Here is a 13,261-nt window from a genome sequence, read left to right on the forward strand (position 1 = left end):
ACACACACACACACACACACACACACACACACACACACACACACACACACACACACACACACACACACACACACACACACACAGAGGCTATATATCTGGTGAGTGTGCATGCAGTCACAGTGTGTGGCTCTTTTCTGCATTGTTGGCGTTTTCAGTAATCCCACCTTTCTTTATTTCCCTCTCTGCTATTAATTCTCTCCACTGACACTATTAATTCTTTCCATCCCCACCACCTCTGTCTTTCTCCCATCCTAATCTTCCTCCCCATGACTTGATCTTGTCCTGTTGTGATTACTAAACGTAGATTGCATAAGTAGCTTTCAGTGGCTTGGTTTTTACACACATGCAGAGAAAGTTTTGCATGTGTGATTGCTCTCTGGGCTGCACATTTCTGTGACTGCGTCTTCAGGGATGAGGTATTACTCATCATAGTGGAGCCAACAGGAGACACTTTTAACATCTTTGTAGCGCACAAAAGACCAAGAAACTCTCCTCTAGCACGGTAAAGCACAACAGCTTATGTAATGGTGTTATTTTGCTGCTCAAACAGCATGTATGTGAGACTACCTGTAATTATTCCACCAGGATGTGTGCGATTTTAAAGCTGTATGACAAAGTTAGTTCAGCAGAGCCAGAAGAGAAAGTACACTAAATAATTTAGATGGGATGGACCAGGAAAAGAGATAAGAGATGTGTGATAAAGATGGACAGAGGACAGAAAAACTGGGGAACTACCAGAGAAGGGAAAACAAAAGGGAGAGTGATTTGGAAATGCAGATAAAGCAAAAAGGAATTGGTGCATGAGTATGTATGTAAGTATGTATATAGAAGTGAACAAAGAGCTGGAGATAAAGAGCAGCATTAAAGAGAAAGAAGAGTGATTTAAAGACAGAGAGAGAAAACGAAGTGGGGGCAGATTAAGGGGCGAGACTCATGGAGAGGACAATACGAGCGAAGAAAGACACGCAGAGAGAGGGGAAAGGCTTATGAGTGAACACGCCGGCCCGGGCTCTTGGTGCAATGCAGACGGCATTGCCATGGAAACGAATGGAGGGAAAGCGCAGACGAGGAGGAGGGGATTAAATAGGAAGGAAGAGATCACTGCTTCACACCATGGGGGGATGGTGGGGTTGGTGGTGGGGGGTGCTGTTGTGATGAGAGAGGAGGGGCTGGCTGACAAATGAGTAACAAGTGTGGCTATGAAGTTAAATGAATAGCTACTTGTTAGTTCAAAGACGGGTTTATAGTGGAGATCGCCCACTTGGGCTCTTATTTTGACAGATTCACCATCATTAGAGATGCATTTGACCATCGTACACAGATATGTTTAAGTGCTAATGCTGCATTCTTGACCAGCAAGCCTGTGTGCTCCAGCTAAGGGCAAGGTTCAGGTTACTGTTGCAGTGATGGTGCTGCTCCTTTGTTCCCCTCTAAGTGCAGGAGTTTCAGTGAAATGCTGCCTCGATAGATTCATTAAAAAAAAGTGATGGGGGATGAGTCTGCCGCCATGGCGCCAGTTGTCTCAGGTGGCATTGTCTGGGTCCAGATCCGAGGGCGGGGGTTGTCATGGCAGCAGGAGCACATGGAGTTTGTCTGGGTGTGATGCAGCAACACACACACACACACACACACACACACACACACACACACACACACACACACACACACACACACACACACACACACACACACACACACACACACACACACACTGTCTGTTGGAAATATTCTTGACTGCAGGATTATAAATAGAAAGCTGCACAAGGCAGCACCCCTCTCCTCACCTCCTTCACCCATGGGACCTCATCATCCTCATCTTCTTCTACACCCATCTCTCCTCAACACTTCCTTCTGTTTGTCCTCTCCCTTCTGTCTCACTCATCATCCCTCTTTCTAAGCTTTATCTACTCTTGTTAAATCTCCTCTTTTGAGCCACTTAAAGTCTCATCAGGTGGCTTTGTTTGCTGTCTGTTTATCTCCATAGTGATGGTGATGATGTGGGGTGTCTGTGGTTGTCATGGCGATGGGACGAGCACGGCGAGGATGCTTAATGAGCTTGGAGTTGCTCAGGCTAATGAAGTGGGACCGCTGTACCTGGGTGTGCGCTTAACTGGCAACAATGAGCAGTCCCTTGTTAAAAGTCTCCTTTGGTGACTTCATGGTATCATCCAGCAATCTGGGCTCCTGTAGAGGAGAGATGGACGAGTTTCTACAGCAACTGCAGTCATAATCAGCTGCACTAAAACAGGAAGCTAATCAGTTTGTTTCTCTTGTTACTGCTTTGTTTTTTCTGCCAGGCGTAAGACTGGAGGGGGTCATGTCTTCATTGTGTGTGTGTATGCATACATGCATGCATGCGTGTCTATCTGTATGTACGCAGCTAATCTTGCATATTAAGTGAAATGAATAGCTACTTCGCAGTCCAAGTAGCTGTTAGACTGATGGAGCCATCAGCCTAATATTTTCTGTGCACATTTATGAGTGTATGCTCAAGGACCTCTTCTGGTTGCAGTGATTCACAATTTTTTAAAAATCAATTTTATTGACTGCTTTAGACTGCTGTATTCACCTTGTTACAATATGCATTATGGCATAGCAAAAGGTATTTCCGACAATTAGCAATTGGCTAAAACGAGGCCTATTTGGTTGGAGGCCAAAATCTGAGACTGTACTATACTAAAAGATTAAAAGCTTCGTTTGCATCTGTTGTTAGAAAACTTGTAGCACTGAAACAGATGCTCCACCATTTGTTAACTCAGACATTTCACCTTCCTCAGTTTCAGGCGGATGCACCTGGTGGAGATCTGCGCTCTACTGTGGGCAGTGTTCTTGTCAACCAGTGATTTACCTCCAAATTAACAAGTTGAATGGGAAAACATAGAGACGTCTGTAAAAGGTTTAAGAGGTTTTCAAGAATTTAAATCCCTGCTGCAGGATTTAAAGAAAAATATCTGCCAGCCTAGAAAGCCCCTGTCAATGGGAAGTCCCAGAACCTAGACTTTGGAGAGGTCTTTATAAAGCAAGCTTTGCTGACACGACGACTCACAGCAGCTTTCTCATCCTCCCGTCTGACTGAACTGTCACCCTCACTGCTCACGTGCAGACTCTGTATGTGTGTGTGTGTGTGTGTGTGTGTGTGTGTGTGTGTGTGTGTGTGTAATTGCTGCACATAGGTGTGACTGTACAGACACTTGTGGTGTCTAGCGACAGCATCATGTGTGAATATGTGGCCATGTCTCTATAGATTATCACATGGAATAGCTCTGGGAGATTTTACATTATCTTATTGTTTACTGTTGTGGACCTGAGGGAGAACAAGAGTGTCCCCTCGTATTTGCCTCTCTTTCTCTTACATCTCCTTCCTCTCATCTACCTCAAGCTTCTTGCCTCTAATGTTTTAATATAAATTCCACATAACAATTAGCATCTTGTATACATACTCAGTGTGTGTACACATAAGTGTAATTTATGTGTATTTTTGTACATATATGTTAAATGCTCTGATATAAGGACCTTAACTAGTGATTATTTTGATTAATTTCATTCATTTGACGGTTATTCTCTTGATCTATCAATTGATTATTTCGTCGATAAAATGTCAGGAAATAATGAAAATTTTATCATAATTTACAAGGTGATCAAATTCCTTGTTTGACCAGAAGATATTCAAAGCAGCAGCAAATCCTCACATTTGAAAGAATTGAATATTTTCATCAGTGCGGGTGTTTGCGTGTGAAGTGGCCTGAAATGCGTTGGTGAGATGTTGGCCTGCATTGCCTCTTTGGACCCTGGGAACTCTGGGTAATGTTGCGAGAAGGATAGCGAGACAAAGATGGGAACGATAGAAGCCGGGGGGGGGGGTTATCTGCTAAAACTGCTTGAGAGCACAGCCTCACATGTCATATCCCGAATCGCTGCGACAGTGCCCTGCTACTTTGCGCTCAGCATGTGAAGTCACACAGAGATACAGTACAGTGTGTCATTACAAGGGATGATGCCCTGAAAGCTTCTTCTGGGGTTAGCAGCTCGCTAACTCTGCAGCTCGCTCCCATTCTCCTTGCGTCAGCAGAGCCATACAGCCTAAATACCTTTCCCTCCTCCTCCTCCCTCCTCTCGGCTCAGCCTCCACCTTCTTTCTACCCCGCCACTCACAGCATTCCTCAAGCTGCCAAATTGTGTGTGTTTCTACCTCGCAAGCCAGGGCTCAGGAGCCCCTCTCAACGCTTATTGCCCCCCTCTCGCATCAGCCGTTGTAGAGTGTGTGTTCAAAATGGGCCATAGTAAAACCTGCGAAGTGGAGAGATTTTCCAATAGTGTGGGGACGTCTCAGTGGAAATTAGGTGAGATTGCCTTCTCGCCTGAGTGGACTTACTTCAAAATAAATAGTGGAGAGATGGGCGGTCTCAAGGCCGGCCTGAGTTTATCCTCATTTCTCGTGAGCAGTTTTATAAAAGCAAACATTGTGGATGTTTCTTGTGCAGCCCAGCTCACAGACATGAAAGAGTTTGACAGATGCATCCATCCTCTGTATGTTTCAGGTGTTTTTTTCATAAACTTGGTAACTCAGAGAACTTTTCTTGAAGGAAAGAAGCATCTGCTTTTATCTTATCATCTGCAGAGAAGATATGCATGGCTTCAGATCTTTTCAGAAGACCTATTTGCACCTAGAAGTGCGGGCAGCAGGTCCTCATGAAAGGCTTATCATGCAGGGCTGGTACTGTTTAATACCTAACTTCCTTATCAGACAACTCTGACTTCCTCTGATTATTATACTTAAAGGATTACCCTGCTGAAATGAAGGTACTTAAAGCAGGAGCTGTGACCTCTGTGTTTTTCAGACGGCGGGACAAAGAAGCTTCGTAGCACCATCCGACGGAGCACGGAGACTGGCATTGCTGTGGAGATGAGGAACCGAGTGACACGGCAGGGCAGCAAGGACTCAACTGATGGCAGCACCAACTCAAACAGCTCCGATGGAACGTGAGTATCCACCCCGCAGCTCCTCCACCCATCCATCCATATAATGTATCCATCTGTCATTATTTTGTTTCCTCTCTCTCAGGTTTGTCTTCCCTACCACACGCCTGGGCCCTGAGAGCCAGTTCAGTGACTTTCTGGATGGATTAGGCCCTGCTCAGATTGTAGGCCGGCAAACGCTAGCTACACCCCCCATGGGTAAGAGCAACAGCTTTTCCTTTTCAATCCGTCTCAATCTCATCAAAAGCATCATCATCAATTGATTCTTTATGAGATTTCATGAGATTCTTTGCACTCTTGTAGGAGCAACACTTATGTCTGTTAAACACTGACAAAAAACTTTTCACATTTCAGTAACAACCAGAAAATCAAAGGTAATTAAAGCTGTAATACAAAAGGTTTTAAATATTGTTTGACTGTAGGATGATGGAGAATCAAATTCATGAATCTAAAGCCAATTTACAAACCGTTAGATGCACAGCAGCATCTAAAAATACTGCACAATATGAGTGTATTCACTCAGCATGGAGGAAGTTATTCTTGCATGAGGTATAAATCTTTCATGCAAAGGTCATTGCTTAGGAAAAACAACAGAACAGAGCACTGTGCTCTGTACCTGGCTGTGCAGACAGACTTACAGCTATGTGTCGCCCTCTGCAGTTTGATATCGGCCACTGCAACATCAGTGAACCAAGACTTAGAGCAGACCAGGAATGCCTGAGCACCGGAGTGTGTGACGTTTTTGGCTCTGATTATGCAGATTTCTGTTGGATGGCTAGAGATAAATTTCCTTTCCCTCTGCAGGGGATGTTCATGTAGGCATGGTAGACAGAGGAGGGCAGCTGGAGGTGGAGGTCAACCAGGCCAGAGGGTTGACCCCCAAACCAGGTTCCAAGAACATACCAGGTACCCTGAACTGACTTCACCCACTGCATTAAATCTATTCGTTTAGCCCCTTTGTCCAGTCTGTATGTCATAGGAGTTTCACTGTGCTGCGTTGTGTTGCTTTGTCTGCAGCGACCTACGTGAAGGTGTATTTGCTGGAGAATGGCGTGTGCTTGGCCAAGAAGAAAACCAAAGTAGTGAAGAAGAATCTGGACCCCACCTACCAGCAGGCTCTGTTGTTTGATGAGAGTCCTCAGGGCAAAGTCCTACAGGTATAGGATTTCTTTTGGGTTCCTCCCTTTCTTACTTTTCCTTGATCACACTTCTTATAATATTCTTTTTCGTACTGATCATTTTCACCCACAATACACAAACTTAAATCTAATAAATACCAACCCTAAAATGTGTTTCTTCATCTTTCAGTGCGCCACTGAGAGCAATTCATCTCCTGTCAAAGTAAACTGATGTGTGGGATTTAATTGATATTAGCTGTTAATCTGATTCAAATTCACTAAATTGTGATTGGTGCACGGAAGTATGTGACGTCATCTTTTTCTAAATGAGCCTACCCACTTCAAACCAGTCAGAAGAACGAATCTCATGTGAAATGACCCAAATCGTTAAACTTTGGCAAACAAATAGTGTGTTCATGTGGGGCCTGAAAAGAATGCTGAAGACATTTCCTGGGCCTTTAAAATATATGGTCTATTTAGGATACAACAACCATACTGATGCCATGTACTATGCTGCACAGTGCTGTATGTATAATTTATTGTCACCCTCTCTGTAGGTAATAGTGTGGGGGGATTACGGGCGTATGGACCACAAGTGCTTCATGGGAATGGCCCAGATCCTCCTGGAGGACTTGGACCTGTCTGCCACAGTCAGCGGCTGGTACAAGCTGTTCCCTACCTCCTCTCTGGCGGATCCCAGCATCGGACCCCTCACCAGACGCCTCTCCCAGTCCTCCCTGGAGAGTGCCACCAGCCCCTCGTGCACCTAGACACCCAGTAGACCGCAAGCAGGGGCACAGATCATGCAGACATGGACACACGTACTGTATATAGGCCTACACAATGACTGTATTTGAAGCGCAAGACAGGTAGACATAAACACACACACACAGTCACACACACACAGGCACACATATACCCATGTGCAGGAAGACACATTTGACATATAGGTGCAAACACTGATCTCATCTACATGAATACACACACTGATATGCTGCCATATCCTTTTCTGGACATTACTCACAGCATCCATATTCTCACCCAACGATCTGTATTTTTAGTTGATAAAACATTTAGCGAATTCAACTTGAAGTGGATAGAATTTACCAGAACATGTAGCATTTTTCACCCTCCCATTTCAACATTTCCAACCACGACACATCGACCCCACCGGGTACCATGTTCTGCATTCCAAGGTACCAGATTTCCGTGGCACGACTCATCCCAGGGCCATCCCGATGCCAGTTTCTAAACTCTCTATGCCAAACTAAGAAAAAAAACTTTATTTTTTAAAACCAAAGCAATTGTTATCGTTGTTATTATTACTATAAGTAGTAGGTGAACTAGTATACAATATAAAGTATGGATATGTAGCAGAGTCGATGACTTAGATGTAATGCAAAAAAAGAAGATACATTCTACACACACGAGCTGAGAACGGTAAGCCAAACACATAAACATACCTGGGCAACAGGCTTAGATGTTCACATAATGGCTATTATGTGAGGTAGCAGCACTGCTATTCTATAATTTTCACAGGGCAGAGTTTATATATAGATAAACATATATATATATATATATAAATAGATAGTTAAATACTTATTTGTGTTAATGTACGTATCGGCTGCATTCTGCATGTTTGCTTGCAACCCTTGTAGAGACATTTTAAAGTGCTTAAATCTTTTCATTTAGCTTGACCAATGTAACGGGAGTATAGTGCCACTTTATTTCGCAATCTGTCGTGAGAAAAGAGCTCTGCACTGAGTTAGGGAGAAGGATCGAGGTGACAGGGAGAGCGCCGTCATTGCCGCCTGCAGAAGAAGAGAACAAATTAGTCAGCCAGCTCTCCATTTGCTGATAAACACATTTCTGATCCTGCCTTCATCTTTAGAGTATAAGGGACTGTTGTACCACACCGGGTGCTCAGCTCAAAGGCACTGTGGGAAACGTGTCCAGCTCTTGTCCGGGGTTCTTGTGTTCCACATCCAGGGGGTGCCACAGTATCACTCTCGCTGTATGATTACCAGCACCAAGACTTGTTTGAACTTCCTGTTGATTTCCCTGTTGTGATGTCATCTTTTCTCACACTCTTCCTGATTAATGAAGGATGTAGCGTGCCTCTGTCTGTCTCGCCACGTCTGGTGAGCTCACAACGCGCACACAGCTTGTACCAACTGCTACCTTTAACCCTCTACTTTCTCTCTGGCCACTCCAGTCTGTCACACCGGCTGTGACTAAACCTGTTGTAAATGTGTAAACATGTATTTGATTCCAGATGCGTTTTTCTTTTTGATATCTGACTATTTACGCCAGTATTACTTTGCTCACAGGGTGATTGCTAACCTGCCATGTATGGTGGTTTTACTTGTTTCAGGTGCAATATGTCACTCTTCATATTTCCTGTCAGGCAGTGTGTTTGTAAGGAAGATGGCACTTTACTGTAAGATAGAAGTATTATGTTTGGAGTACAAACATAGCGTGGTTGACCACCTCTTTATTTATTTTTATTATATTTGGTCACACTGCAGTGTGCACCTCTGAATCGTCTAACTGAATGCCAGCATGGAAATGTAAGGAGTGTATTTTGAATTTCAGCGTAAAGAACAGCTGAAATAGGTCAGCTCTGCCACTGATTATAGAGATAAATCTGAGCAATCGTAACACTCTTTAATGTGCAAAAATCTTGTACAGCGTAGGCTTATTCAAGAACATAACTAGTTGTGTTTAACATTTAAATCACATTTAGATCTTGAAAGTGTATGTCTTCAAGGATAAAGGATAAGTGTGTCTCAAAAAGTCAAAACATTTACTCCTGCATTCATGTTATTTAAAGAAATGAGTCAATTGACAACTTTGACCTGTTTTTTTTTTTTTAGTATTTTATTTTATTCATTTGAGGACACAAACAAGGTGAGACTGACCTGTCAGCTGTTCAGGTAAAATGTGCAATGGTTGCGTCTTCACTGATAGCAGAGGAACAGCAGGGCAAACTGAGCTACTGGTGTTTACTGTTTTCTTTAAGATGGAAATTTCATCCTCTCCTCAGTAGCTTGTTTTAGGGTGTTTTGAATCTGTCTGTCTTGAGACCAACACCAGACCTTGTGTATGGATAAGGACACTGAAGACTGTTGTATTTCACTAGTGTTTCGAGACACGATAGTCTCGAGCTATAGGCTTTTAAAAGCTTGCGTGTGTTTACAAGCTGACATTTGGTTTTATCACCGCCATATGTTCTATCGTCTGTTCTAGACCGTGTAGCTCATTCCTCTTGTCATCTTTCTGCAAAAAAGGGAAACACATTTTTCCTCTCAGCACCTCAGACCAACAGAATTCGCGTTTTAACGTGCTTTGAACTTTGGATAAAGGGATCTCTGGCATTCTTGATTTTTTTGGGAGGAAGATGATGGTCATTTTTGACCCTCCAATCGTGTATACAACCCTTTTCAGAAGAACTATCAAGGTCCTGGTTCCAATTTCTTTGTACCGTTTGGAGCCATTCCTTTCTGGATCTGTAACTGTACTGGTCATGTATATGAAGTAATTTTATGTACCTAATTAATTTGTATCTATTTTTGTGGACAGCTGGCATGATGTAAAAATAAGGACTTATACTCTTCGTATTTGCACACGTTCTCTTCAGTGCGCGCCTTGTGTGAAGACAAAAAATGCTTGGTTGACAAGAGAGAAAATAAATGGGAATAATATAAACCAAAAAAAAAAACAAAAACAAAAACAAAAAAACCTGAAGAAATCTAAAGAAATTTCTAGTCCTGTATAACATCCCTGTTGAATGTTTAGTCCTTGGTAAAGTCTTTAAAAATACTGTTAATATTTTTCCATGTGATTTCCAATAGTTGGAGCTTATATGAGACCGTATATGTCCCTTTGCTGTATATTGAGTAGCCCTAAACATTAACAGTTCTGATGGTTGACAGTAGAGGAAGAGATGATGCAAAGAGATGTATAATTATCCTGCAAAAAGCGTTTTATTGAGAGCAGGGAGCATTTGCCAAATTTTGATCCCTGCACCCAAAAGGAAAGTATTGTAAGAGTAGTGAGGGCGTGTGTCTTCTACTGAGGTGCACTTATTGCACTACGTGATGCACAATGAAGAGTGGCAGGGCGGAGATTTAAACGTGTAGATATTTGTTAAAAAGTCACTTGTGAACTCAAGTTGTGGACCACAGTGTAGAGAATTTCAGGATCAGGGTTTTCAGATGTGAACATTAACACCTTTTTCTGTCATCATGGTGTTTAGCATAGATTAGAAAGAATTTGCTGTAGTATCACATGATTAAAATGCATTGTCTCATCATATGGTCATTTTATTTACCTGGACACAGACTCCGCTGTTTAAGTGAGATGAAAAAGGATGCTGAAAGGGAGGCTGAGGCCTCTCAAGCGGTGGGGCAGAGTCACAGCAGGTCGTCAGTGAGTCTTAGTGGTTTGGTGAAGCCGAGCGATTCTTAGACTTTTGTAGATGTAGATGCATGCAAGCAGGGTAGCTAAATTGTTGGATTCATCCAAGTGTCGATTGTAGACACGTATGTGCAGTTTATGGGAAATGGCACGAGAGCATGTGGAGCTTGGGAGAGAGTGTTTCAGACAGGTAGATATGGTCTTAGCTTGAGTCAGGCAGTATCTGAGCATGGCTCAGCTGAGGTTTGAATGTAAAGGCTGCAGATGCTTGGAATGTAAACCCGTACGCTCGCTTGCTTCCCTGTAAAATCCACACTGAGCATTCTCCAACTCTGTTTTGTCGTGTGCAGAACTTTTCTAACGTATCTTCAATCAACCTGAGTCGTCTCTTGAGTGCTATGTTGAAGATGTATTTTATTTTTGTAAGGAGAGAGGTATTACTTCAAGAGGGCGGAGAGAGAGGCGGTGTGGGCAAAACCTGCCTTTAGATTTTTGCAAAAATGAGGGCTTGTTCGGTTTACAATGGCCTTATTTTGTGTAAGGAGACATTGCTTCACTATTGTAGCACACAACTGAAAGTTTTGACAAATGTATTTTGCTTGAAATATTGTACTGAAGTTATATATGTGTATATGTATAGTTTTATGAATGTATTTCTTAATCCTTACACCAGAACTGAGTGTAATTTTTTTGTCATCTTGTTTGCTATACCGTCTCTTTGAAGACTTTCCAGGGATCTCGCCTGCACAGGTTCAGGTATCCCCTACTTTTACTGTACTGTATACTGTATGTCTTACTCTCTGTGTGTTCATTTAAAAGAGCAGCTCTGTGGTTGAAACAAGCATGAACTCTGTCTGGCGAAATGCATTTTTATTTATTTAAATCGCCACGATGGGTGTCAGACACAAAGGATTGCTGTTCCCCTCCCCCTGCACCGGTTAACTTATCGATTTATCTGTCGAGCTGATGGAATTCTTTTGATTTTTGTACTTTGAACTAGAAAATGTTTGCAGCATGGTTACTCTGATGATTTTCTTGTATTTAATCTTTATGATGGTATGATTATGATGATAATAATTATGAGAGTGACAAGTGGTGAGAAGTCAATCAGACCCAGTGTAATATCAAAGGAAATTCATTTGGGTTCAAATGAATTGTCAAAAATGCTGTATCTTAACGTAGCATGGACTAACCCTTCCATTTTCTGAAATACTTTTCTGGCAATAACCATTGGCTGTAGCTTCTGCTGTTCCTCACTCCTGGCCTCAGCCTCTTTCTCACTCGTTGGAGTTGGGTCACGGCAACCTCAGGCTGAATCTGCATCAGCTGACCATGATGACAAATAAGAATCACATTTTCAAGCGCTAGAAGCAATTTAGCATCAACAGAGCATGCAATGCATTTTGAATAACTGCTATTTTATATAGCGACCATGAGCAACAAATTTCTATCTCTGACTTTTTATTTTACTTTCATTTTCTAATGAAGCATGCATTCCATATGTCTGTTTACCAATGTAGCAGCTGTCAACAAGATCAAAACAGACATTATCTCTGAGCTGATGGGCAAATTGGAGTTTTTGCTGCTGAATATGCCAGTTTGTCTTCATCCACGTCTATAAATGTCTGTAATCACAGCACAAGTTTCCTGAGTAGGCATTTTGTCCTTGTAGCTGTCCGTCAGACTATATTAAGGCCACTGTAGCTCCCCTCCCCACTGTCAAGACAACCTTCATTTTATCAAGCCCAGCACAGCCCCAACCTCACGAATACAACCTGAACTAATGGCTGAATGTGGAACCTCAAAATGCAAAATTAATTATATTTATCAACCACAATTCCCATCTTGGAATCAAATGTAAAGATAGATGAGAGCATCAAAACATTCAGTCGAGTTAAATTGGATTTGCTGCTGTTGGTAGATGAGTGGTTGTCTTTTCTTAACTGGCCTTAACCTTTCCACCGAGGAGTGTTCACAGAGTACATTTTAAAGGGCAAAGCATTGCAGACCATCTGATGAAAGGATGCGGCTTATGGCAAAGAAGAAAAAGGGAGCTGTAATTTTATACCTGTGCTTTGTAAATGTTTTCTATGTGCAGTATTTGATAATGTAAAACTGGTATTTTTGTGGTTTGTACGCTGCAAAATTGATTACTTAAGGTGCACGTAGTTTTGTAAGAAAATAGAACCAAACTGAGGAAAAAAAAGAACAATTTCGGATTCAGAAGCCTGTATTTGCATGCCCTTTGACATCTGGACGCAAAGTGAATAAAGTTTATTTGAATCACAAACATTTGCCAGGTGTTCATTTTAACCTTTTCAGCTTCAGCATTTATTCAGAGTTGTGTGTTTCTGGCTACTCGATAAATGTAAGTACAACATTCGCTTTTGCCTGTCTTTGATCCTGCTTGGACTCCTGAGGAAGAAAGTTGGCTCTTTACCGCCCAGCTGTGTTCACCATGTTGCTAGCTTTGTCTGTCTGCTGTTTGGAGCTGGGCAGGAAGTGGACAGATGGCATGGATATTTTGCACATTTTCTCATCCTTATTAAAAATGAAGACAAACTTTTCTGTGAAAAGTCACATTTAAGATTTATGATGTATTCCGTATATGTAGAAAGGTTTGCCTAAAAAAAAGGGAATTGCTTCACGTCAAATTGGTAACAGAACAGTAATTGAGTAATCCTTTTCTTTTAAGGAACTGGATTATTAATGTTTTTACCAGTAAGCTTCACTACACAGAGCCAGCA

At 42.2% G+C, this 13,261-nt stretch overlaps 1 protein-coding gene across 2 annotated transcripts in view; it reads left to right on the forward strand.

The window, feature by feature from the left end:
* rims3 (regulating synaptic membrane exocytosis 3) overlaps positions 1–9,846 on the forward strand; it is a 34,089-nt gene extending 24,243 nt beyond the window's left edge. The window contains exons 3-7 of one of the 2 annotated variants that reach the window (XM_070984307.1): positions 4,839–4,980; positions 5,063–5,175; positions 5,782–5,883; positions 5,995–6,134; positions 6,653–9,846. In XM_070984307.1, coding sequence (XP_070840408.1) covers positions 4,839–4,980; positions 5,063–5,175; positions 5,782–5,883; positions 5,995–6,134; positions 6,653–6,865 — 710 coding nt within the window. In that variant the 3' untranslated portion in view covers positions 6,866–9,846. The remainder of the gene's footprint in view (positions 1–4,838; positions 4,981–5,062; positions 5,176–5,781; positions 5,884–5,994; positions 6,135–6,652) is intronic. The other variant, XM_070984308.1, reaches the window with a different exon arrangement.
* The last annotated feature ends 3,415 nt before the right edge of the window (positions 9,847–13,261 follow it).

The sequence above is a fragment of the Chaetodon trifascialis genome, chromosome 17 (assembly GCF_039877785.1).
Source record: "Chaetodon trifascialis isolate fChaTrf1 chromosome 17, fChaTrf1.hap1, whole genome shotgun sequence".
Classification (NCBI taxonomy): domain Eukaryota; kingdom Metazoa; phylum Chordata; class Actinopteri; order Chaetodontiformes; family Chaetodontidae; genus Chaetodon; species Chaetodon trifascialis.